This window comes from Neovison vison, chromosome 5 (assembly GCF_020171115.1).
Source record: "Neovison vison isolate M4711 chromosome 5, ASM_NN_V1, whole genome shotgun sequence".
Lineage (NCBI taxonomy): Eukaryota > Metazoa > Chordata > Mammalia > Carnivora > Mustelidae > Neogale > Neogale vison.
Window position 1 is genome coordinate 15320183 of NC_058095.1, and position 26780 is coordinate 15346962.

Sequence of the window (26780 nt, forward strand, 5' to 3'; positions counted from 1 at the left end):
GGTATTTAAATAAAGAATATCACCATCCTTTAGTGACATCTGATGACTACAAGATTTCAGTAAACAGTCATTGTAGAAATTTTAGAAAAGGAACAAAATGTAATGGTGATGATGAACAACAGTAACAGGAAAGGTGCTCTTATTATTTTGCCTGAAGTAAGCATTTGGCATATATGTTACTACTTTTTTTGCAGTTTATGTGTATGTATTATGTAGTATATATAAAAACACATGGCATTTATGTTATTTTACTTAATCTTAACAACCCTATGAGATAAACCTATCAAAAAAGACCCATTTTAATCAAAGCTTGCAAATAATTCAAGGTTATGAAAGTTAACACATTGTTGCAACTAGTAGGTGACAGAGTCAGAAATTAAACCCAGATCTAACTCTAGAACTTGAGCTCTCATTCACTAATATATGCTGCCCAAGAATGAAATTAAAACCACCTGTAACCCCACCAACCAGCCACAACCACTGCTAACACTAATCCCACTCTCTCTTGACTTAACCAATCCCAACTCTCTTTCTCTTTAGGCAACCAATGCTTTCCCTGAGAATCCATATATTTATATATATGTTATATAATTTAAATTAATTCTATATTTATATATATGCTAAATTACAGAAATAAGATCATGGTATATGTCATGTTGCTGTGACAGGAAACTGAGGCACACCAGAAACATTATATCACACGTTTAGGATCACATGACTAGTAGGGGGAAAATCAGAACTGAAACACAGAATATTTAAGTAAAAATGACTCTCGGGGAATGTGGATGGCTCAGTCAGTTAAGCGTCTGACTCTTGATTTTTGGCTCAGATCTCAGGGTTGCAAGATTGAACCTTGAGCTGGACTCTGTGCTGGGTGTGGGGCCTGCTTAAGATTCTCCCCCTCCCGCTCTAAAATAAATAAATAATAAAAAAGTAAAACAAGTAAAATAAAAATGACCCTAAACCTTTACATCTTCCCACCTTCCTGATAATTAAGAAGATGCTTTAACATCCTGCAGTATACTTCAAGGTATATAGTATAATATATACCTTGTATAATAGTAGTAACAATATAATAGTATAATATAATAGTATTATATATAATAGTAACTATAATAGTAACTATTATAGTAACAAAATCAGCTAACATTTATAAGCATTTACTATGAATCAAGTTTCTGCTAAGTGCTTTATATTAATTTGATTTAAGATTATTCCCATTTTTACAGATGAGGAAACTGAAGCTCAAAAAGGTTAAGTGACTTGCCTAAAACCACACAGCTAATAAATAATGCCGTAAGCAGGAAAGTCAGAGTGTAGGATGAATCTGTTCTCTTACCTTGGGATTGCTTTTATTGAAATCCCTGATACCAGTTGGTTACCCAAAAAACAGATTACAGCCCAGTCTCATAAGTAAAAACTGAATTTTCTGCTTCTTAATTAAAGGAGAGTTAAGGGGTGTTTATGGAATTTAAACAGTACCAGAATTCCTGGATTACACTGTGTCTACTTCAGGAGTTCAACAATAAATTCTGCTTGTGATACTATACAAATCACTTATATTTTCTAGGTCTTAATTTCCCCACTGTAAGACAATTATCAAACACAATTCACTTAACATCCCCTACGCTCTGGTAGGTCAGTTATGCAACATCATCAATCATGTCCGATGGTTTTAAGCACAGAACCAAAACACACTGTTCACTTACGTTTTTCTTACATTTTCTGCATACAACAAATCTGATTTGAGGAATGGTAAAATGTAAGTTAGGTATTTTAGAATCTAATGCTATGTAGACTGCATCCCGTAATTTGTTGACAAACATTCTGGATCAATGACTGTATCTCATTATAGCTTTCCACAGACTTTGCAGACCAAGTATCAGTGACTTGCTCTGATTTGATCTACAATTTCCTTTTACACGTAGGACAATACTGAAAACTAGACATAGATACACAGATACCAGGAACAAAAGGACCAACCAAAAAAAGGATATGTCTGTTTCTTAGACACAAAAGCTTTACTCTTCCAACCTAAGGTTACAGGCATCAAAAGGTTTAAGTTCAGACAATACAGAAACAACATCCGCAGAAGAGCAGAATGACTTTCCGGAATTGTTCACTGGACTGCTTGTAAGCTGCCTGCAGCAGTCCTGTAACCCAGCTGTTCCGACTTCGTCAGAAAAACAAATTCTCAACGTAACCCAGGTTTACTGAATCAGAAATTCTGAGGGTGGGCCCCGCAATCTGCAACAAGTCTTTCTGGTAATTCTAAAGCATGCCAAAATCTGAAAGCCACTGCTCAAATCTTTGGTTTATGACTGTTGTCTCTGTGAGATACACATACTATTTTCCTAAATTTATATGTGATAACGAATAAAGCAGGTGGACAAGAAGAGAAACAGCCTGAACTGAGCTATCATATATAAGCATATGATAAAACACGATCTCTGTTCTTTTAGTATATCCTATGTAAGAGAAATTTAAAAGGAACGGATGATTTGTTTGCTTTCTGAGTACACTGAGTTCATTTGTTTATTAAGTTTTGGTACTATGTAGACGATAACAGCTTCAAACTTTCAGGTCACTAATCTTATCTCAGTAGAAACTTATTTTTGGAGAGTTTAATAACTTCATTATAAACGAGTAAAACACTAAGTTTCTGTGCATTAAGTCTGTTCAGATAAGAAAAGGAGAGACTGAGGAGCATGGCAATTAACATTCTGGCAACATATTTTAGTTTTTTCCTGGCTTTCTGTAAGTTTCAACTGAGGTTTAGTTTGGTTCGATTCCAATTCAGCAAAGATTCATATTTGTGGGAAATATACATAAAAAATAACGTGGATAAGATTTTTCAGAGGGATTTAGCACTGGCATTCCAACAAACAGCAGCTACCTCGGTTCTTGAAGATAACAATGGCTAGATTAGATTAAAGATGTCAGATGGACAATCAGGAAGTGAAAGATTGTCTTCCTGAGAGCCATTCTGACTTGCAAATCTGGAAGGGAAAAGCCCTCCAACACAAGTTTCTTTCCCAAAACTTAATGCAATAATTAGGACATTTATTTGTTTTACTTAATTATACCAAAATTTATATGAAGAAATGCAAAGCACACTATGCCACTGCCCAAGAAGTGTGACAGTACCTCAAAACATGAAAAAGATTCCTCTAACCAAGTGCTATGGTGACGTTTAAAGAGCTATTTTGTTCCTTTCAGACACAGAAAAGCTGGTTCCTGATACATAATTGTGACTGACTTAAAACAGGCATCTCCAACAGTGGATGAAAACTGGGATTCTGCATCCTGAAAGTAAAATCCCCAAGGTCCTTCAATATTTAAAACTGATCCATCCAATCAATGTCTCTGATTAGGTTTAGTCCAAGTTTTCGCCTATTAACCTCCCCCCACCAAATATGTATCATTTGGTTTCAGAGCCACATTATCCTGATGTTTCAGATTATTGGTATCTTCCCTAGAACTAAAAATCATTTTATTCTGCTGACCCCTAATGCTGTAAATATGTAGTAGCTTCATTCTATTGTTCGACATCAATTTTAATGAGCAGAAATAAAACCAAAAGACCTAAAACCAAGTCTTCTAAGGCTCTCTGCTAAAGCTCTGATCTGTATACTCAAGTAGATCTTTGAACATTTCTGACACAGCTCTATAGACTCACTGTAGAATGAGTGTAAAGAATGTTGCCAGGCAACTCATCTCAGTTCGCAAGAATCTAAGCATTGATAATGATTCTGTCTCAGCTTGGCTCCCACAAGAGAAGGGTTTTAGTGAACTCCCACATGTGCTCACAGGCCATTCATGAAGAAGAGGTATTTCTTAAAAGTGAATGTCCAGGAGCCCAAATTGGGAACCTATAAGGCTTCCTTTCTAGTAACTTAAGTTTAATGTTTCCAACATCACAACTATTTTCTATAACTGTCCAGAAATCCAATGGGAGTTAGAAAAAGTAGGTCATATATAATGGGCTAGTGTTGAATAAACATTTTTATTTGTATCTTTAATATTCTTATTTGCACATGGCCAAAGCAAAATTTCTTCAACTATCTCAAATAACAAAAATCACCCTGAAAAATACTGATCTACCAAAATTATTTTAATTCTTTTGAAGATTATCCTGGAAATGGTTTTCAATACTTACTCATTATTACATCAATAGTCAAAAAGGATATGTAGTAAAAACTATGCTCTAATAAGGAAAATATGCCATCAGTTGCAAAAGGGATTATGGGTATGCTTTTATGAACAGGATACATGCAAAACACTGCCCTTCTGGATAGGCCTGATCCAAACCTCCCTCTGCCAAAGCAGACACTTTGCATGCACGCTTACCAGGGCAGTACGCATCCACATCCAGTTTCTGAGCTGAAGCGAGGGTTGGTGAGCCAAGCTCGGATTCTGGAATTCGTGGGCTCTCAACAAACTTTGCCTTCCTCAGAGGGGCTAAGGACAAAAAAAAAGAGACAGAGAGAGAGAGGGAGAGGGAAAAAGGAGAGAGAGAAAAACAGAGAAAGACAGAGAGAGAAGAAAACAGAAAGGAGGGAAGAAAGAAAAAGGAAAGAAACGGGGAAGAAGAAGAGAAAGAGAGAAACATAGAGGGGTCATGAGTAAGGGGAACAGCAGGCAACAGATGGAAGCACTTAAATGAACGACACACTCTGTCAGACTCAGATCAGGTTACCCTATTTTTTAGTGCCAGAAAAAAAATGAACTGCATTCTTCCTAGAGGAGATGGGTCTTGTTAAAAAGTCACTGCAAACTGGAAAAGCTAAAATCTAATATTCAAAACTATGAGCCTGAATTGCAACTGTCTATCACCTTTCACTACTTTCTCTCTTTAGAAAGTAATGAGCTATTTTGTCTTCCTTTGCCAGTAAATAAAGGTATGGACTGAGGAAAGTATACGGCTAAGTTTTAAAATTCTGTTTGTAACAACTGCAATCAAAGGTTTTCTTTAACCAGAAATAACTGCTATAACACTCAGTTGTGATAAATAACATAACTAGGATTAATCTACCTAGCTTATAAGGAAATCAATCACCTGACGGCTCAGCTATTAAGCTAAGAAGTCAAAACTGCTAGTGGACTAAGATGCCAGTCTGACACAGGATGCTAAAGGTAAAGAGAGGTGATTTAGTTGCACATATATTCAGGAGTTCTATGGATTAGTCATATCCCATGCCATGGAATCCATTCATTCTTGTAAGGAATGAAATAGAAAGTATAATTCATTAATTTAAAGTTCTATTTATCAAAGGCTTGTATAAATTCTATGTATTGATTTTTAGGAAGAAGAGTTAAGGAACACTATTGATAAACATTTAAGTAATCCATGTAATACATTAAAAATTAACATTAGGAAGATTACTTTCGTACTTTCAAATTGAGTTTCATTAAATAAATGACAACAGGGTGAAAGTCCTTAGCATAACACTGGTTCAAAAGTATTGTTTGAATCTGAAATTGAGTTGTATGCATTATATATTTGTGTCATAACTATAGGTGACCAAGACATGGGAGTGTTCAAGATCACATTGCTTTTTTCAAAATTTCTGCGTGTTCTTCAAAATCCTCATCCATTACTGATCCACAGGGGATTCTAAGTTATTCCTAAAAGACCCTGTAAAAAGTAATATAAAACTTGGTCATTATAATGGCCAGAAATCTCGATTTTCTCTGGAGGATAAAAATAATAAAGTATTAAAAAATATAGAAGCACTTTTGAAATGTGCCAGTACTCAAAGCCCACAGGCAACTAAATCACATTTTAAATCTTAAGATAAGTATGTATATTTTAAGTGTATGTTAAAAAACAAAATAAATCCTGTTTCAGTCTCCATAGCAACAAAGGTGCTAACAGTATGGTTCTCTGCCAAAAGTAAGCTTTGGAATAGCAGAACTCTCACCTCTGCTAAAACTGTAATAATTGAGCCTATTTTTAAAAGTCACTATCCTAAAGATCTCAAGTGATTTATATGCAGATCTGCAGGCTACTAATAACCAATATTAGAGTCTCTTTCATTATAACCTCACCAACCAATTCAAAAATAATGAAACATTTTATTTATCCAGTATTGCTCTGTATAGAAGAAATGATTATAATTTAATTCTTAAAGCTATTAAGTCCTTTACTAGAATTTTTAAATTTTCTTTATCATGGCAGAGAAAAACTATTTTACCTCCCGAGTTCTGACAAAGACAGCACTGGTCCCTGTTCAAGGGATTCCATACATCTAAAAATCTTAATAACTATTTTTATAATGAAAGTTACACTAGTGGGCTAGTAGTCAGAAATCAACAACTTAGGGTAGATATGTAAGGAAGAAATTGAAGGATGGCAGGAGAAACTGAGGGGGGTGGTATGAGGAATGTGTAAGACTTATGAGATGGAGTCAAGGGGATAATTCAGGATCCCAGAGATCTATAAACTCAATGCCATGCACACATCTTGATTTTCCCTTCTCAGGAATTCCAACTGAGGTTATCTTTCCAGCTCACAGTGGACGTTTGATTCTTTTTTTTCTACCTTCATCTCTAACCTCATTCATGGGATACTGTACATGTCTAATGATGACTTTATCTTTTAAGGCAGATTATAATGTTCCTCTCATACAAATTACAGAAAACTAGTGCTGTCTAAGTCCAAACGGGGTAAAATCGCAGGTATGAAAGGCTGTCTGATAGTCTTAATACTGCTTGATGGAGAACATAAGAGATCATTTTGGAAGATAGGACATGATATTTTGCTTGGAAGCCTAGAATACTAATATACTTCATTGTTTAAAAAAAAAAAAAAAGAAAAAGGCCACAGAAGATGATTCAGCTGGGTACAAGAATTCTGTGTCAAAAGGGTTTAACAGACCGTTTTTTAGCAAGTGGATAAAGTGAGATGGGCAGGAGGATTCTAACACCAAACCACGTATTTTACTGTGATATAACATAGTGGTAGAGTAGTGAAAGGTTGGACAGCCGAGGAATGAAAGTCTGGGCCCTGAAACCAGAAAGCTTAAGTTAGATTCCATCTCTTCCACTTTTCCCAAGCTGAGAATATTTCTCTAAGTTTCTGATCAGTTATTCGGACTTAGTAACATTACCCATTCCATGGGGGGAATTGTAAGGATTACACTGATTAAAATAAAATGCTCCAAACCATGTCTAGCACATAATAAGTCCTCCATAAATACTAGCTGTTTTTCTCACTGTTTTGATCGCATCACTACCATCACAGATGCAGCGTGGTCTGCAGAGTCTGAATTGTGTATGGTTGGAAGGAAGAAAACAAGGATGTCTAAGATGTCATGGGAGAATGACAAGAAAAGTGATATCACCAATTTTTTTTTTTAATTTAGAAGGAAGTAATATTGAGGAAAACATGTTATAACTTAGAAGGTAGTAGGTTACCCAAATCAAAATGGTCTAGACAAGGAGAAATACTGTGATTGTCAAATATTGTAAAGAAAGAAAATTAAATAGTTGAAAATTAAATAATTGATTCGACCCCTGGTTCTCAAAATGTGGTGCCTGGACCTGCAGCACAGCATTATCCGGGAATTTGTTAAAAATGGAAATGATCGGACTCCTCAGATCAGCTGAATCAGAAACTGTGGGAGGTGGAGCCCAGCAATCTTCATGTAGCAAGCCCTCCAATGATTCTATGCATGCTAAAGTTTGTGAATACTGGATTAGAAAAAGATATCTGTAAATACGTCATCATAACAGATCAGGAAGGGGACTTTCCTAAGAAAGCAATGTAACTGTTGTGTTATTTTTTTTTTAAGATTTTATTATTTATTCATGAGAGAGAGAGAGAAAGAAGCAGAGGCGGAGGGAGAAGAAGGCTCCCAGTGGAACAGGGAGCCCAATGTGGGACTCGATCCCACAAGACCTGACCCAAAGGAAGATGCTTAACCAACTGAGCCACTCAGGTGCCCATGTTGTGTTTTTTTAAAAAGAGTCCTAAGTTTTAACTATCCATCATTTGGGGCCTATTTTGAAGAGAGAGCAATATTCTCTGTACTCACTTGGGGAGGAGACTAAATAAATTTCCTTGGGGAGGAAATAAGAACAATCAGATCCATCACACAGCAACATGAATGGTGAATGAGAAAATCTGCCTCTGCAAACTGGAATCTTATAGATAACGCTGAAGCACACCTAATCCAAGCAAGAATCAAGACACTAAAATAAGGATTTTAACTAACTACTAAGATATCTGTCTTTGATAAAGGTTTCAGAGCACGTGGGAATTTTTAGGAGAGAACTGCCATGGGACCCAGATAATTATGGGAGACAGGTATGAGAGCAGACCAAACCAAAGCAAGAATCAGAAAAAGAGAACTGAAGGATACATTTAAGATGAGAACAACATAAAGTACCAAGAAACTCTCTTCACAGAGTTGGTTTTATGATAAAAAGCTTATTCAGTAAGATTAATCTAAGACAAAGTCATTGTCAAACATGAAAGCAGGGCCAAATGATTTTAGCTATAGGTGAGAATAAGAAATATAAGGCATCCAAGTCAGAGCGGAGTAAGTAAAATTATCTCCATTTGTAGATGACGTTCTGTAAATGTAGAAAACCTTAAATGAAAGTGAAGATTCTATAATAAAACTGTTAGAATAAACAAACTGAGGAAAGGTGCAAGATATAAAATCCATACACAAAAGGTTACTAATGATGAGCTATCCCAGAATGAAATAAAGAAAACAATTCAATTTAAAATAGCAACAGGGGTGCCTGGGTGGCTCAGCCTCCCAGGCTCTCTGCCTCCGGCTTGGGTTGTCGTCTCAAGGTCCTAGGATCGGGTCCCACATCAGGCTCTCTGCTCAATGGGGAGCCTCCTTACCCTTTTCTCTCTGCCTGCCTCTCTGCCTACTTGTCATCTCTCTCTGTCAAAATAAATAAATAAATAAAATAGCAACAAAAAGAATACTTAGGAGTAAACTTAATTAAGGAGGCGAAAAACTTGTACACTGAAAAACTACAAACCGTTGCTGAAATTAAAGACACATATAAATGGAAAAATATTCCTTGTTCACAGATTTGAAGACTTAATGTTGTCAAAACGGCAATACTTCCCAAAGTGACCTATGGATTCAATGCAATCTTAATAAAAATCCCAATAACATTTTTTTACAGAAATAGAAAAATCCATCCTAAAATTCATATAGAATCTCAAGGAACCCTGAAGAGCCAAACCAATCACAGAAATAACGAAGTTGGAGGTCTTACACTTCATGATTTTAAAAACTTACCATAAAGCTTTCTACAAAGTAATCAAAACAGTGTGGTACTCTGTCATAAAGACAGATATATAGACCAGCTGAACAGAGATTCCAGAAATAAACACCATGGTTTAAGGATTTTACGAAGGTACCAAGACCATTTTATGGGGAAAGGCCAATCTTTTCAACAAATGGTTCTGGAGAAACTGGATATCTATATACAAAAGGAGAAGCTGGATACCTATCTTATACCATATACAAAAATTAACTCAAAATGGATCAAAGACCTATATGTAAGAATTAAAATTCTAAAACTCTGAGAGGAAAACACAGGAGAAAAAGATATTAACTGGAGAACTATTAAAAGAAGTTGGAGAAAAATGGTGGAACGAGACAACCGTATTTTAAAAAGTTTTTAACAGAGCTTATTAGGCAGAATCTTACATGAATATTCATAATGTTTTCGCTCCTAAACATTTATTTTTTTTTCCAATTTATTTATTTTCAGAAAAACAGTATTCATTGTTTTTTCACCACACCCAGTGCTCCATGCAAGCCGTGCCCTCTATAATACCCACCACCTGGTACCCCAACCTCCCACGCCCCCCGCCAATAAACCTTTGTGTACCATGAATTTCCTGGAGTGGAAGAGTGGGGGAAAAGTGTAGAGGAGAGATATTTATGACATTCTCTATTACATCCTCCTTAACCCCCAGTCTATGGTGGGTTTAAAATCTAGAAATTCTAACCTATCCAAATTCCTAATTAACTACTGTTCATGATTGTGCTTAAATGATATAAGCAACACCCTCAAGGAAGGGGAATGCCAAGGAGCTTTCACTGTTTGGTACTGCACCTTCCCCAAAACAAAGGATGAAAAATAACAAAGTTTAAAAAAAAAAGTGAGAGATAAAGAAAAAACAATAGAATCTGACAACTTGGAATAGACTAGATGTAAGTGAAAAGTAGATGAAGAAAAAGAACTATAATTCACATAGTTCCTTGGGTTTTTTGCAAGGAAAATGTATCTAAATAAAAGAAAAAAATAAACCCCCCCCCAGATACAATGCAGAAAGAGGAAATTAGAACTTGACATGACAATCTATATCAAATAAAAGCTAATCTACTGTAGAAATAATCTGACTCTTTATAATGAAAAACAAAACTTTACTGATCTAAAACCAACTATAAAATTAATACATAGCTGGAGAGTATTATTCCAGCTCTCTTTTTTCTGTCCATGAAAGTATAATAAATGAAATATATGTTTTATACACTTTTCTTTTTCCTGCATTTTCCTCAAATACCATGCACTATCCTCTTTAGTCTCCCCACTCTCTGACTCTACTTTACAAATAAAAACTGTTCCATGTTGTTTTACATCCATATTATGCCATGAAGTATCAAATAATTGGAACATATTTATTTTAAATCTGAATAAAGATATATTAGTGTAGCTAGAGATACAATGCACATATTCTTGACAACTATAACAGACCCCTGATTTCTTTGAAAGCTGTGCAAATACAAGTGAAATACAAAATGTGTGCAGTGTGGCCAAGTAACGTTAACTTTGTTTACAAATATAAATATCAGTTAGTGTATGGCCTCTAGATGTCCATGACAGGCTCACATATCTCTATCTTGACTGATTATAATGAACAGCCAAAACAGGATTCATTTTACTTGAGTAAAAAAGCAACCTTACATAATTTCACCATTTATCCAACTTATCCAAGAATAACACCAACTATATCCATTTAACAAAAAAGAAAGTTAGTCAATCAGTATCAACTTACGGCATTATGGTCCCAGTGAAAGGAAGGGGCTCACTTGAACATCACAAAGACTAGAGAAGCTAGCCAAATGTGGGGAAAATATTCTTTCTGACTTTCAATATGTTAAAAATTTAGCAATTTGGAAAAAAATAAGTTTTTTAAGAAACTATCTACCACATAAAGAGTTTAATACTAACATCCTAACAATGAAAACAAAACAAAAAACTCTAAAGTAACAACATCCAAATAACTGAAATGCCATTAATAATTTTAAATTTGTATATAATTCAATAAAGGAAGAGAACTACTTACTATCAGTGACAAAGCACACTGCTACATAGAGATAACCAAAAGAAACGGAATTTGAGAATGCACATTAGTGTCTTTACTCATTCACAACTAATAACTTCAAGAATAATGGATTATCACAAATATATTCATAAAGTTGTCTACTGACTAGGTTAAGATCTCAGGGCTAAATGCTTTACTTGTACTTTCTTACTCAGAAGTTCTAGATGTGAGGTGGAAAGTTTATATGTAGACAACATATTACTGAAAACTAATATAATTATAATCTAATTACTTTCTATGTAAACAAAAACAGAGCCATCAGGATACATTATAGGGATTATCATAATCATTTGAGTAGTATTAAAATATATCATTTCCTGAAAATGTAAATTTGATGCTAAATGAAATTTTCACACATAAAGAGTGCTACTTTTAAAATGAGAATTGTTGGGGCACCTGGATGGCTCAGTGGGTTAAAGCCTCTGCCTTCAGCTCAGGTCATGATCCCAGAGTCCTGGGATCGAGCCCCACATTGGGCTTTCTGCTCCATAGGGAGTCTGCTTTCTCCTTTCCCTCTACCTGCCTCTCTGCCTACTTGTGATCTCTGCCTGTCAAATAAATAAATAAAATCTTTAAAAAAGAGAGAGAATTGTTTTGTTAGAAAACTGAATGCAACTATTTGTAAACCAACCATAAGATACATGAGAGAGCTGTTCCACTCAGTTCAGTAAAATGTTACTGTGTTCTGCCATGTGCAGCGCTCAGGGTTAGATGGTTCATGGGATTCAAACAGGATTAGGACAGTTTGTGGCCTGAAGGAACTCAGGGATGGAGATGAGCCAAAGTAAGAACAGCCATGATGTAAAGCAGAGAAAGCTAAGTGCCACAAAACAATATGAAGCACAAGTCACAGGGTGTAATGAAGAGAAAAATCTACTTCAGAGTACCTCTCAACTCAGTAAAAAGTTTAATAACCATTCATTTTCTATTAAAATCAAAATTACAAGGTTATTTCTAAAAGCTAATTGGAGAGAATTACTAAGTTTTTCTAGTTTACTTTTTTTTTTTTTTTAAGTTTCAAAGCAGGGGTGCATGGGTAGCTCAGTCATTAAGCGTCTGCCTTCAGCTTGGGTCATGATCCCGGTGTCCTGGGATCGAGCCCCGCATGGAGCTAGCTCCCTGCTTGGTGGGAAGCCTGCTTCTCCCTCTCCCACTCCCCCTGCTTGTGTTCTCTCTCTTGCTGTGTCTCTCTCTGTTAAATAATAAAAAAAAATCTTTTAAAAAAAAATAAAGTTTTAAAGCAGAGTTTTATGGTTATCACATTTAAAATGCTACTGGAGAAATAGTGTATGTTTTTAAAAAGTTGAAAAAGAGCAAACTAAAATTAAAAGCAAGCAGGAAAAGGAACAATAAAGATTAGAGCAGAAAGAAAGGAAATAGTAATTTAAAATAGAGAATAATATTGTAATCAAAAATCTTTGAAAAGATGAACAAAACTGAAAACACATTAAACTAAACTGATCAAGGAAAATAGCAAAGACGTAAATTATCAAAATTAGGAATGAAAGAAGGGATATCACCATCAACGCAACAGAAATGAAAAGGATTGTAAGGGAATGTTATGAAGAACTTTATGCCAACAAATTAGACAGCTTCGATAAATTCCTGGAAAGACACAAATGATCAAAACTGACTCATTAAGAAACAGAAAATCTGAATAGATAGGTAACACATAAGGAAACAACTAATGTCTTCCATGTCCCAGATGGTATCACTAGTGAATGTTACCAACTATTTAAGAAGAAATAGGGGCGCCTGGGTGGCTCAGTGGGTTAAGCCTCTGCCTTCGGCTCAGGTCATAATCCCAGGGTCCTGGGATCGAGTCCCGCATCGGGCTCTGTGCTCAGCAGGGAGCCTGCTTCCTCCTCGCTCTCTGATCTATGTCTGTCAAATAAATAAATAAAAAAATAAATAAATAAAAAGAAGAAATAGAACTCCTCTATAAACTCTATCAGAAATTAGGGAAGAAGATGGGACAGGAACAAGTGACCTAGAAAAACAGATTACTTTGGGTACATGTGACTAGATTTTGTATCAGTGGTCTATAAGAAATATGTAGTATTTATTTGATTTGTGAATTTATTCTTAGTTTTATCATTTAAGTATCACTCTGCTTTGTTTTTAAAATACACTATTATAAATTTTATCAAATAAAAAGTTTAAAAACCAAGTTTCCTAACATTACATTAATTGATGATAGTTTTCTTTATTTTTTTTTTTTAAGATTTTATTTTATTTATTTGAGAGAGAGAGACAGTGAGAGAGAGAATGAGCGAGGAGAAGGTCAGAGAGCGAAGCAGACTCCCCATGGAGCTGGGAGCCTGATGTGGGACTCGATCCCCGGACTCCAGGATCACGCCCTGAGCCGGAGGCAGTCGTTCAACCAACTGCGCCACCCAGGCGTCCCGATGATAGTTTTCTTTAAAAAATTCTTAAGTTTGGTCTGATCTTATATGGTATTCAAAACAGAATGAAGTACACAAAAACTTTTTATGGAAGAGCATTTTCATTGTAGAGAAATATGCTTAAGCTTTGTTTTAGAGAGATTAGTCTCTTTTGTGAAATTAAAGTTAGTGAAACTAACTTCTTGTCAAAGCTAGATTCTAATGCTATGTATATAGCTCTAAAAACATATCTTACTCTCAAAAAAGCTACCCTACAACCAATAACAGCTAACTTTTTTTTTTTTTTGAGAGAGAGCATGCACATGATTGGGGGCGGGGCAGAAGGAGAGGGAGACTCTTCAGCCAACTCTGCACTGAGTGCAGAGCCAACATGGAACTTGATCTCAGGACCCTGACTGAGATCACGACCTGAGCCAAAATCAAAAGTCAGTCACTTAACCAACTGACCCACCCAGGTGCCTTGTTCACACCTGTATAACAGTTTATTTTATACTTTTATTTACACTTTATAATTTTTCCATGAAGAACACATTAACCTTGTTGCAGAAGGGAAAAGAGAATCACAAGATCTCTTACCAAAGATCACAGTATTTAAATGGTAGATTATAAAACCATATCCAGGGCTTTCAATTTAGAATACTATATTGTTTGATCAACAATACTGTTCTTCAAGGTATGGAACTCATTTAACAAGCGATGACTTTGGAGACGTGTCTTGAAAGACATTGCTGCGGCCGATGTTGAAGAGTTCATCATCATTAGCCGACGTCGAGTTCATCATTGTTAGCCATCAGTGAAATTCAAATCAAAACCACACTGAAATACCATCTTACACCAGTTAGAGTGGCAAAAACTGACAAGGCTAAAAACAACAAGTATTGGAGAGGTTGTGGAGAAAGGGGAACCCTCTTACACCGTTGGTAGGAATGCAAGTTGGTGCAGCCACTTTAGAAAACAGTGCGAAGTTTCCTCAAATAATTAAAAATAGAGCTATCCTGTGACCCAGCAATTGCACTACTGGATATTTACCTCAAAGATACAGATGTAGTTAAAAGAAGGGGCACATGCACCCCAATGTTTATAGCAGCAATGTCCACAATAGCCAAACTGTGGAAAGAGCAAAGATGTCCTTCAATAGACAAATGGATAAAGAAGATGTGGTCCATATATACAACAGAATATTACTCAGCCATCAGAAAAGATGAATACCCAACTTTTTCATCAACATGGATGGGACTGGAGGAGATTATGCTAAGTAAAATAAGTTAAGCAGAGAAAGTCAATTATCATATGGTTTCACTTATTTGTGGAACATAAGAAATAGCACGGAGGACATTAGGAGAAGGAAGGGAAAATGAAGGGGAGGAAATTGGAGGGAGAGAGGAACCATGAAAAACAATGGACTCCGAGAAACAAACTGAGGGTTTTAGAGAGGAGAGGAGAGGGGGGGATGGGTGAGCCCGGTGATGGGTATTAAAGAGGGCATGTACTGCATGGAGCACTGGGTGTTATACACAAACAATGAATCAAGAAAACTACATAAAAAACTAATAATGTACTATATGGTGACTAATATAACATAATAATAAAAAAAGAACAAGAGGGGCACCTGGGTGGCTCAGCGGGTTAAGCCTCTGCCTTCGGCTCAGGTCATGATCTCAGGGTCCTGGGATCGAGCCCTGCATAGGGCTCTCTGCTCAGTAGGGAGCCTGCTTCCCCCCCTCTCTCTGTCTGCCTCTCTGCCTACTTGTGATCTCTGTCAAATAGATAAATAAAATCTTAAAAAAAAAAAAAAGAGATGATTTTAAATGACTTATAAAACTGGCAGTAAGTAGCACTGAATTACATAATATGGTGGGCTGTACTAATGCCTACCAACATCCTAGCCTCCATTCCTTTCTAGGCACAAGGCTGACTACAACTGCCAGCTCCCATGAAGTTTAGGAAGGATTATGTGACTGGTTCGGACTTATGAAATGAGAACACAGGTGACATAGGCCCTGGATGATTTTATAGTCTGTCTGTCTCCTATGACACAAAAATCAGAGAAGTCTCATGTTGAGACGGTACAGATACAAGACTGAAACAGCCTGAATTGCTTTGCTACTGTACAAAGAACAGCTGCCCTGGAGAGTTGCCCAGGCTTGTTGGGTAAACTAGAAATAGACCTTCTTTGTGTTAAACCACTGAGATTTGTGAAGTTGTTGTTGTGACAGCATTGTCTAGCTTATTCTAAATGAAATGGCTACAGTGTTATTCTTTTTCCAATTATGTTTCCATCTTTCAGAATAGGTCCAGAAGAAAATTTTAATGTGCTAATACTAGCTAATCCTCCTTTTTAAAAAGAGGGAAAAGATTTTGATGTCAGTGCCATTGGAAAGTAAAGCATTTAGCTAGAATTAACGTTCTGGATAATTATACAATTACAATATGTGATACTGACTTTCCAGTTTGATTAGTAATATATAATTTCTTTTAAAGTAAATTTATTTAAATAAAAGCATGAAATTCAAAGAAAATACTAGGTTAAAAAAGTATGGTTATAAGCAGGAATGGCAAGAATCATGAAGGAACTATGCCAATGAAGGAAATTTGAGAAACGTGCACTGTACTAAACTGTATCTCAAATGGGTGTTTTTAACTTTATTTTCTATTTTTTGTCCATTCCAAGTTAAGATGGGAGCAAAATATCAGGCAACTGCATTAGGACTGGTATCCAATGTGAAGGAATAGAACTGATTAAATACTTTGAGATAATAAAAACAGTCTACTCTAGTCATAACTGAGATATTGGTTAGCACTAAAGATAATAATTGAGACTCAGGAGGTAACAGGTATAAATGGTGAAAATAAATTAAGCTTAAAAATAAAAGATTTCTCATATAAATAGAATTAAGGTCATATGGGAAATCTAGTCATTTGATTAAGTAATCAGAGCAGTCTCCTCCTAACACTTTTTTTTTTTGGACATCTTTTCAGGAGGACCAATCCATTTCTATACACTTATAAGAGCCACTGATGCATAGACCGAGGTCAAAAGTGGGCTGAGGAAGCTAGGCTGAGCTGCAGTAAGGCCCTCACTTTGTTAACTAGCACAGGCCCAGCAGTGCCCAGTCCATCGTTTGCCCATACCATGGCCTCTGTCTTGGAGCTCACCTGCATCTTGGAGCTCACCTGCATCTATGTGGCCTTCCCCCAGCAAGACAATAAGGTTAGGGCGAGAGACAGTAATAAGATCAATGCCTTCATTAAAGCAGCCAGTGAAGGTGCACCTGGGTGGCTCAGTGGGTTAAGCCTCTGCCTTGAGCTCAGGTCATGATCCCAGGGTCCTAGGATCGAGCCCCGCAGCGAACTCTCTGCTCAACAGGGAGCCTGCTTCCCACCTCCCCCCATGTGCCCTGTCTCTCTGCCTACTTGTGATCTCTTGTCTGTCAAATAAATAAATAAAATCCTAAAAAAAAAAAAAAAAAAAAAAAAAGCAGCCAGTTGAACTTTCTGTCCAGGTTAATTTACCAAGTCTGTAGCTGACATCAATTAGGAGCCTCACCTGCACCAACAGGAGGTCCTGTCCCCTCCACCACGGCTCCCCAGCTGAGAAGAGGAGAAGTGGAAGCAAAGAAACAAGAATCTGAGGAGTGTGATGATGACATGGGCTTTGGTCTTTCTGACTAAACTTTTTTGGTAACATATTCAATAAAAAGCTGAATTCAAAAAAGAAAAAAAAAAGTGGGGAAAGGAGCACAGAGTGAATCGGTTATCATACAGCACCCACCTCTGAGGAAACGACGTGTAGGGTATTGTGGCATCCTTAAACAGGTGCAATGTGTCAACACAGAAAAGTTTCCGTTGCTCTGTTAAAGTGAGAGTAAACCATGAGGTCCTTCTTAGACGTGATGGGTGATCAGTGCGTTCTAACACTCCCAGTTTCGACACTGTGCTACCACACTTAGAAAAAGGTAAAGGGGGTCTCATCGTGCTCACGCACTAAACTTGGCACTGAAAGAAAAATATTTTAAAAAACTGCACCTGATTATTAAGAAAGAGAAAAGGAAAGGTAGGTAAGATGGAGAAGAGGAGAAAGTAGTTGAGTTCAGCGAAGTGGAAGAACGGATGCAGACTGACAGGGAGATGGTGACAGGGTATGGGGGAGGTATGGGAGTAGGAGGTTAAAGCAGCTCTTCCAGCAGCTCACGCAGAACCAGGGCCCACACCCCAGCCCAAAGGAAGAGAGCAGTGTTTGCACCCGAACAAACTGGTGTACACAATAGACACACTGAGAAAGACTGACGTCTCTCAACTCACTTAGGCGTTTGTAAAAAATCATTGTCCTTTTCCACAGATATATCACTGCAGTTACAGCACAATCATGTTTCTTCCTTGCACTAGGGTAGGCCAAGAAATAAAACAACCCTAAAATCTCAGAGGCTGAACACAACAGAACAGAGTTCTCGCTCAGTATGGGTGTTCAGCAGGCAGCTTCTCATCCTAAGATAAGCCTTAGAGTTGTTCTCTTGTGGGTTCTCCACATCAAGCTAAAGACCTGGGAGCGGGAGAGGCAGAGGGGTTAGGGAAGATGCATATGTGACCTCTTTATAGCCTAGCTGGAAGCTGTATACATTATTTCTGTTCGTATTGTTCAAAATTCAGTCACGTGACACACTTATCTCCACGAAAGGCTGGAATATATAGTTTGCCTAAGTCCCAATCCCAAGGAGGAAAGGGAATAAATTTTGGTGAACACATAGCATTCTTTACTATATCTTACATAATAGCTTGACAATTCACAAAAGATGCAGAACTAATGAACCAAGCAGCAAATTCTGTATAAATTTAGCTCTCTTTCTTTTAAATGGGCTGAACATATATCATCAAAAATTACCTTAATCTGTATTTTTTCATTCAAATATAATGCTTTGGATTACAGTGCCTATAATACTGCCTGGCATATGGCAGCTGGTTAATAACTGCTAAATGAAGAGTGTGCAGTAGAAAATCAAAGCAAAGACAAGCATTACAAATAAAACAAATGATTCCAATAAAACAAATGATTTTTAAAAGTGAGCTTTAAAAAGCACTCATGGATATTATAAATGTTAATCACAGTATAAATCACCTGACTGAGAGACTCAGACTTTCATAAAACAAACATTGTATTAATCATCATCATTATAATCAGACTATAATCATTTAATTTCTAGCTTTAATGACTGGATTATTTTCCATAAGCAATATCCAACAAAATATGCTGAGAGTATAGCTGAGTTAGAAGGGAAAGACTACAAGACTTTGGCTATAAAGCCTGTGGCTGTGCCCAAGCTCTTCCACACTCAGGGATATTTGAAGGATGTATTAATAAAGGAAGTCAACGTCCTTTTTATTCTTAACTTTCAACAGGAAGCCTAAGCAGCTGCTTTCTGACCCAAGGCATATAAGTCACTGGTGGATCAGTCTGATCCTTTTGAGACTTAAAAGCTTTGTTTAAGCAAGTCTGGAGTAACTTTTTACTCTAAGGCTAGTTTAGCCTCACTACCAAAGTGTGTCCTTTCTTGGATCTCTACAGAATGCTGCAGGCTTAAAACAAGATTTCTCTACATTCTGGCTGCTCAGAATGAAAAAAAAAATTTCCCATTCCTATGGGAACTCTAGGAATTGTTGTTTATAGCTCCCTGGTATTCTTTCTCCGGCCTCATGGGGGTCTCACCTCATCTATATGCAACTTAGTATTAAGTTAAAGCTTCAAAAGGACCCTTCTGCAGAATTCTGTAGTTCTGTTTCTGAAAGCCTCCTATTCCTCAGTACTCTGTAAGTTGCCTTGACTTCCCCAATTTTTGATCTATTTCCTCAATTCAGTAAGATTATCTTTGAGTTCTCCACCATCAAGAGAATACCCTTAGGCAAAAAGCCAGGGTTCGCCTAGTTTCCTCCCCCATCCTCTCTCTCAGGGATCACATTACCATGCTGTTAACTGTCCAATGTCTAAAAACAGTTGTTTCTAGTGGGAGGGCAAGTCCAATACTGGTTTTTCAGCATCAGAGTGGGACAAAGTTAAATGAACTCTTTCTGTTTATCCATATATTTTTGGAGGTATATATTCTCTATTTGTCCTTCATCCATTTTGTGCTTAAGTTCTAAGAAAACAGGTGATTCTAAGCTGTATCCAAGGTAATCAAGAGTAAGTCTGATCCTAATTTCTATGTTCATACAATTATGTTGTCTTATACAAAAGGGTATACTAGACACTTTGAAATACAGATAGACCATACAAGCAATAAATAGGGACAACATAATGCTCCAAAGAAAGTTAGTCCAAAAATGATTGCCAACAACTTTTAGGACATTCCTACAAGACATTACTTCAATACAGTTTTGAATAATTTAAATAGGAATTCTCAATTCAAAAAGAAATTGGGATTTAAATCTTTGTTTACATGTTATTACAAATAAAAAGGCAAATTATTATAGCTTACAACTCATTGTTGAAAATGTTATCTATTTCAGTGTATGGCAAAAGTCATGGTATAGGAGATAAAATAAGGGAATGTATATGTCGATTACCTATTTTAATAGCTTTGCATATACAAAAGACTTTTAAATAAGCCAACACAATACTCAAAAGCCAATGATATTAGATTTAATTTCCATACATCTGAAGAAGCATTAAGTTTCTGATAACATAAAAAAGAGTTCCAAATTTCAAAATTTTAGTTATGTTGGTTTATGTGTGATTATTGGTATACTGACATACGGTATTCTACGTATGTGTCAGGTTAACTTCTGAATTTTAGCAATCAAATATAACTATATTTAAATTTAAAATATTATAGAAACATGTTTCATCATAGGAAGATTGGAAAATACAAGAAGCAAATAATGCAACTAAAAATGATCAGAGTCCTACCTTTGTTAAAATTCCAAAGCATTATGACCCTTCCGATCATTTTATTTTATATAAAATATTAATGCCAACAAAAGCAGCTAAAAATGACCAATGACTTTTCCCTTTGCTTTTTTTTTTTTTTAAATTTATTTATTTGAGAGAGAGAGGGAGACAGTGTTCAAGCAGGCGGAGAGGCAGTGGGAGAGGAAGAGAGAGAATCTCAAGCAGACTCCCCCACTGAGCAGGGAGCCTGACGCAGGACTCCATCTCAGGACCCTGAGGTCACGACCTGAGCAAAAAATCAAGAGCTGGATCCTCAACTGACTGAACTACACAGGCGCACTGACTTCTCTTTTAAATACTTAGACCCTAAAGTGGCAAGTGAACTCACTGAGCAACATTTTACATGAAAGGAGATCATGTGATGCCCTAGAACAGTTGTTCCACTAATATGAACTTGAATATTAGTCACAGTTTTTTCCTTGTTAAATGACTCCCACCTCCTCAAAATGTAAAACGTAACTTAAAATATAACATATTCATATATATAATTTATGCCATAACACAGAGTAGACATGTGGTATGACTGTAAGGCATGAGGTGAGATGTACTTGTAAATGTTCTAAAAATTCATGAATATGCTACCACTTCTAAATTAGAGGGAAAAAATGTATCTTCTCTAGCACCTTTAAGACAGAAATATTACATCTATAATTTATATCCTTTCATCTACATTTATGCGAAAGTAGGGGGAAAGAAACAGTAGGATAAAGAACACAGTGATTGAAAGAAAGGGCTTTCAAGTGAGACTTGCATCATACTGCCTGTTATGTGGTCTTCAACAAATTATCCAACTTTTCCAAACCTGGAGTCTGCATCTTTAAAATGTGGGCCACAATCTCTCTCTCTCTCTCAGAATTGTTATGAGGATTACATTTTAGGAGCAATACAGGTAAGGCTAAAAAAGAAGGTATTAACATTTATTATCCTTTGGAAATAGTAAGCTGAAGCATAATGTGCTACTCAAGGCCAGAGACTGAACTTTCGCTGGAATGGGAACTAAAATATGGATCTTAGATTCGTGGATCAACCACAGTGCACACAACAGATGCTTTGTGTATCTCTAAACTAAGTGGCCTAAGTAATCACAATAATATACTACTTAACCTCTCAAGGATATTATAAAGATTTAAATGAACTCATCTTTGTAAAGCAATTAGCATAGTGCTTTGTACATAAAATGTGCCCGCTACTAGATGTTGTTGTCATTATTAGCATAAGATAATGATGATGGTGATGATGTGATAGGTAATGCAAGGACAAATGGAAATGTACGAAGTAAATTTCAAGATGCTGATCAGAATGTTTGGAATCTAGAGGAGATGATTTATGATGTCAGATTGCAAGAAGCGATCTACTCACACTTCCTTCTTCAGTTCTGTCTCCCTATCTCTTTGCACCCAAAAGGACAGCTGTTGTTTAATGGATAAAGTTTCTCTCTTTAGTGGAATATGTATTATACCATGAGAACTAGTACAGCTCCTCTTGTATATATGGTGAGGAAAGGTAACATAATTTGGAGAAGAGGTTTTATAATATGAGAAAACTAGTGATAGTTTCTTTCTGAATGCTTTACAAACTATTATTTAAAAGTATGCTATACAGGGGCACCTGGGTGGCTCAGTCAGTTAAGCATCTGACTCTAGATTTCAGCTGAGGTCTCAATCTTAAGGTCATGAGTTTAAGTCTTACGCTGGGTTCCACGTTGAATGCGCAGCTTACATTAAATCAATCAATCAACCAATGTATGTATGTATGAGTAACTGGATATGGGATTCTGGCATTATAAATTTTAAGTATAAATTCCATTATTCCCAATTATTTTTGTCTAAATCGTCAAAGCCTACCAGTTTATAAACTCTTTGAGGGCAAGGACTGTAGAATAATCATCTCAGAAAAGTGTTTTAAGAATGATATATAATACTGTTTTCCATTTTGTACCAGTTCTCAATAATGGCTGAAAACATGCTGACTATGTACAATAACATAAAATTCCTTGGAAAAAAATAGTTTTACATATACCTAAGAATTGATAGGAAAAATAAACTTGGACATTAAGCATGTAAATAATGGTTAGCTGTCATTTAATGATAATTCCAAATGGATTTCTCCAAGGCAGACCCAAAAGGCTAGGGCTAACAAAGAAAAAGTTAACAATTAGGAAAGGAAATCAAAACCCTTTTTTTTTCTTTTTCAAAACTTTAAAAAAGTATACTGAAAAAGATCCTAGGCAGTCAATGTGGGAGGCAGAAAACTGCTAAGATCTGCATGAACATTAACATTGTGCCAGACTGTAATGAAATTCTACAAGGGTAGATTTAAAACAAAATTAAGTCTTTGTCCCATGAGCAAAAATGATTACTGAGACATTTTCAAAGATTAAGTGTGAAGGACCAATAACTTTTGGCTTGTTTTTGGAATGTGCAGTTGCTACTAATCTTATAATAAAGAACTCACAATAGAGAACACTTCCCTGCCCACTAACCACGGGTAAAGAATCACCAGCATTCCTCTAACCTTAGAATACCTCTCAGCAATTCCCAGTCTCTAACAGGATAAGTTGATTTTCATCTCTCAGAAACCTTGGGATCATCTGACTGGACAGGAATAGGGATGAATATAAGATGATGATTAACTTAAAAAAAAAAAAAAGATGATGATTAACTCCTGACAAGAACATGTTATGGAAAGATGAGTTGCCTACTCACAAGGAAAGTAAATCATGAAAAAAGAGGGCTAATGGGAGGAACAGAATTATTGTTCTAACAGGCAAGTCTTTGAGTTAGAGATAAAAGCAGAAATTTTTATTCTGACGTTCCTTAAGTACACAAAAGAAACAAATGGTTTGCTTGCTCTCCTTGGTTGTATGTTAATAAAAGGGTGGTCTATAAATATGCATAAGTAGACAATGAATTAAGCTTCGAAGACTTTTTTTTTCCTTAGGGTTTTTATAAGTCTCCTCCCACTCCTGGTTTTTAAACTAATAAAACATATTGTTCTATTCACTGCATTACTTCTTTGAGATTAAAAAAAAAAAAAAATCTGACAGCTAGAGGGACGCAGAAGCCTTGGTGCTTATTACAGGAAAGAGGAACAGGAGCCAAAAAGTAAATCTCAAACTGAAGAGTTCATAAATTTTCCATATGATTTCTCTCATTTTAATAATGTACCTTACTGGATGTATAGAAAAGAGAAAACAGATATACATTTGAGTATGGAACAATAAGTGGTAAGGAAAAGAACACTAAAGTCATTTGTTAGAAAACTGGGTCCTCAAGCTAAATGTCAGCCAGCCCCCCAACGCATAAATATTTCTATAATTAGAAACAACCTGAGAAACTTTCAATATTATGAAAGGCAAAAATCTTAAAATCCTATCTGAAGTGTTCTGCTTCTCTACAGCCAAGTAAGTTTCTACTAGATGGAGCCCCTTACAGATTAACTTTAAACTCTGGACCCTGGAGACTAAACATAATAGATTCTGGAAGAGAGCTAACAACTGGGGGGGGTGGGGAGAACAGATCATTAGGTGTTTCTCTTTTTTAAATTTATTTTTATTTTTTGACTTCTGAGTTAAAAACAAACTATACCACAGCATAGGGTCACTGAAACTCCAAGACAAAACCTATAGTTCTTCTACTCTGAAGTATCAAAAGACAGAGCTTACAGCTATAAGTCACTGAAAAGTTATAGGGAAGAGGATTTCCAGAAAAGACAGAGAGAGCTATAGTAGGTGGCCAAAATTCTGTGTATAAACTCTGCTCAGACCTCTGGCTGATTGCTGAAGCATGCAGTGCACACAGCAGACGGGCTACGTCTAATACAGCTGAACTGAATTAAACTGATGCTCTAAACACAGGGTCTTCCATTAAATCAAACCAAGTTTGCTTGCTAAAAGAAAACTGGTAATGCTCTTTGAAGGAATATAACAAAATACAGAGTATCTACAAAATGAAATGTTTAGGATACAAAATTACTCATCACATGAAGAACCAGGAAAATATGACCCCATCATCAAGAGAAAAGATGGAGACCAACACTGCAACATTCTAGATATTATAATCAGCACATAAGAAATTTAAAGCAGCTATTATAACTATTTTCAGCGAGGTAAAGAAATACACTTTCTTAATTTAAAAAAAGGCAAGAAAATCTCATCAGAGAAAGAGAAACTAAAAAAGAACCAAATGCAAATTCTAGAACTGAAAAACATAATAGCTAAGATAAAAAGTCACTGGATGAGTTTAATATCACAATTTAAATGATACTATATAATATGTTATATATATGTATGTACACACATACACACATAAATAATATATAGTAAATTGAAAAATTTTAAATGACAAAGGAGTCAGTGAATTTGAAGACAAAAGAATGAAAATTATACAATTTGAAGACCACAGAGAACAAGGATTAAAAACAAAACACAAAACAAAAAAATACCTCAGGACCTGTGAGATGATATCCCAAGGTCTAACATGTATGTAATTAGACGCTGAGAAGAAGAGAAAATGAGACAGATAAACTATTTCAGGAAATATTGGCTAAATATCTCATGTCTGTAAAAGACATAAATTTTCATAATCAAGGAGTCCAGGATAAATATGAACAGAAACACACTAGGCTCATCATAGTCAAATGGCTAAAAAAAGAGAGAGAGAGAGAGAATTTTGAAAGCAGCCAGAGAAAAACAAGATTATTACATACAAGGGTCAATACAACAATTTGAATGACATCTAACTTCTCATTTAGTTTCTCATAGTAACTATGGCAGCCAAAACAAAATAAAGTAACATCACTAAAGAGCGGAGAGCAAGAGGGTTTGGAAAAAAAATCAACACATTAGTCTATATCCAGTGAAAATATACATCAAAACGGAGGCAAAATAAGACATTTAATTTATTTATTTATGGGGGTGGGAAGAGAGAGCAAGCATGTGAGCGGGAGTTGGGGGCAGGGGCAGAGGGAGAAGGAGAAGCAGGCTCTCTACTGAGCAAGGAGCCCAATATGGGGCTCGTTCCCAGGACCCTGAGATCAGGACCTGAGCTAAAGGCAGACACTCAACCAACTAAGCCACATAGGCATCCCAAAATAAGACATTTTTAGACAACAAAAAACTCAGAGAATATGTCAAGAGCAGATGCATACTGTGAAATGTTAAAGGTTACTAAGTAAAGAAAAATGCTACCACATGGAAATATAAGTGTTCAGAAAATAATGAAGAGCATTAGAAATGATAAAAATCTGAGTAGTAAATGCAAAAGACTGTTCTTTTGCCCTTAATTTCTTTCCAATACATTTCACACATTCTCATGGGATTTAAAATGTACACAGACGTGAGACACATGACAGCAATAGCATGAAGGGTGACAGAAGGTACAAATAGATCTGTACAGTTCCAAATGTTCTACATTTTACATCAAGTTTGGTAGCAAAATAAAAATATTTTCAGATTTATAAGAACTCATAAATTGAATTCTTACACATCACTTCTTGAGAGGTTGCTTGAAGGAATGATGCAGCAAGAAAGAGAAATATTTGGGCTCCAGAAGATGGGATAATCAATCAAGAAAGCAAAACAGTGGGAAAGCTGGGTGGCTTAGTCATTAAGCGTTAAGCGTCTGCCTTCAGCTCAGGTCATGATCTCAGATTTCTGGGATCGAGTCCCACTTTGGACTCCCTTCTCAGCAGGAAGCCTACTTCTCCCTCTTCCATTCCCCCTGCTTGTGTTCCCTCTCTCGTTGTCTCTCTCCCTCTGTCAAATAAATACATAAAATCTTAAGAAAAAAAAAAAAGAAAAGAAAAAGAAAGAAAGCAAACAGCTAAGATACAGGAGTATAGCAGAACCTTAAGTCTAGACAGTAACCAGTCCAGTTGGGTAGAGGAGTTTGGAAGATATTCAGAAGGTTTCTGGTGAAAAGTAAAAAAAGATCTGTTATCTTATATGGTGAAGAGTTTGAAAAATATTGGTAGTACAATAAAGAAACATAATTAGAAACCACAGGAAAAAAACAAATAATGATATAGGAAAGATGTAGTCATAGTATATGACCTGTCCCTGCAG

General features: G+C 36.1%; 1 protein-coding gene across 8 annotated transcripts in view; it reads right to left on the reverse strand.

The window, feature by feature from the left end:
* TANC2 (tetratricopeptide repeat, ankyrin repeat and coiled-coil containing 2) overlaps positions 1–26780 on the reverse strand; it is a 369572-nt gene that overhangs the window by 180303 nt on the left and 162489 nt on the right. For 3 of the 8 annotated variants that reach the window (XM_044247668.1, XM_044247666.1, XM_044247670.1), the window contains one exon: positions 4351–4461. The exons of the other annotated variants lie outside the window; for them this stretch is intronic. In XM_044247668.1, coding sequence (XP_044103603.1) covers positions 4351–4461 — 111 coding nt within the window. The remainder of the gene's footprint in view (positions 1–4350; positions 4462–26780) is intronic. 8 annotated transcript variants of the gene reach the window in all.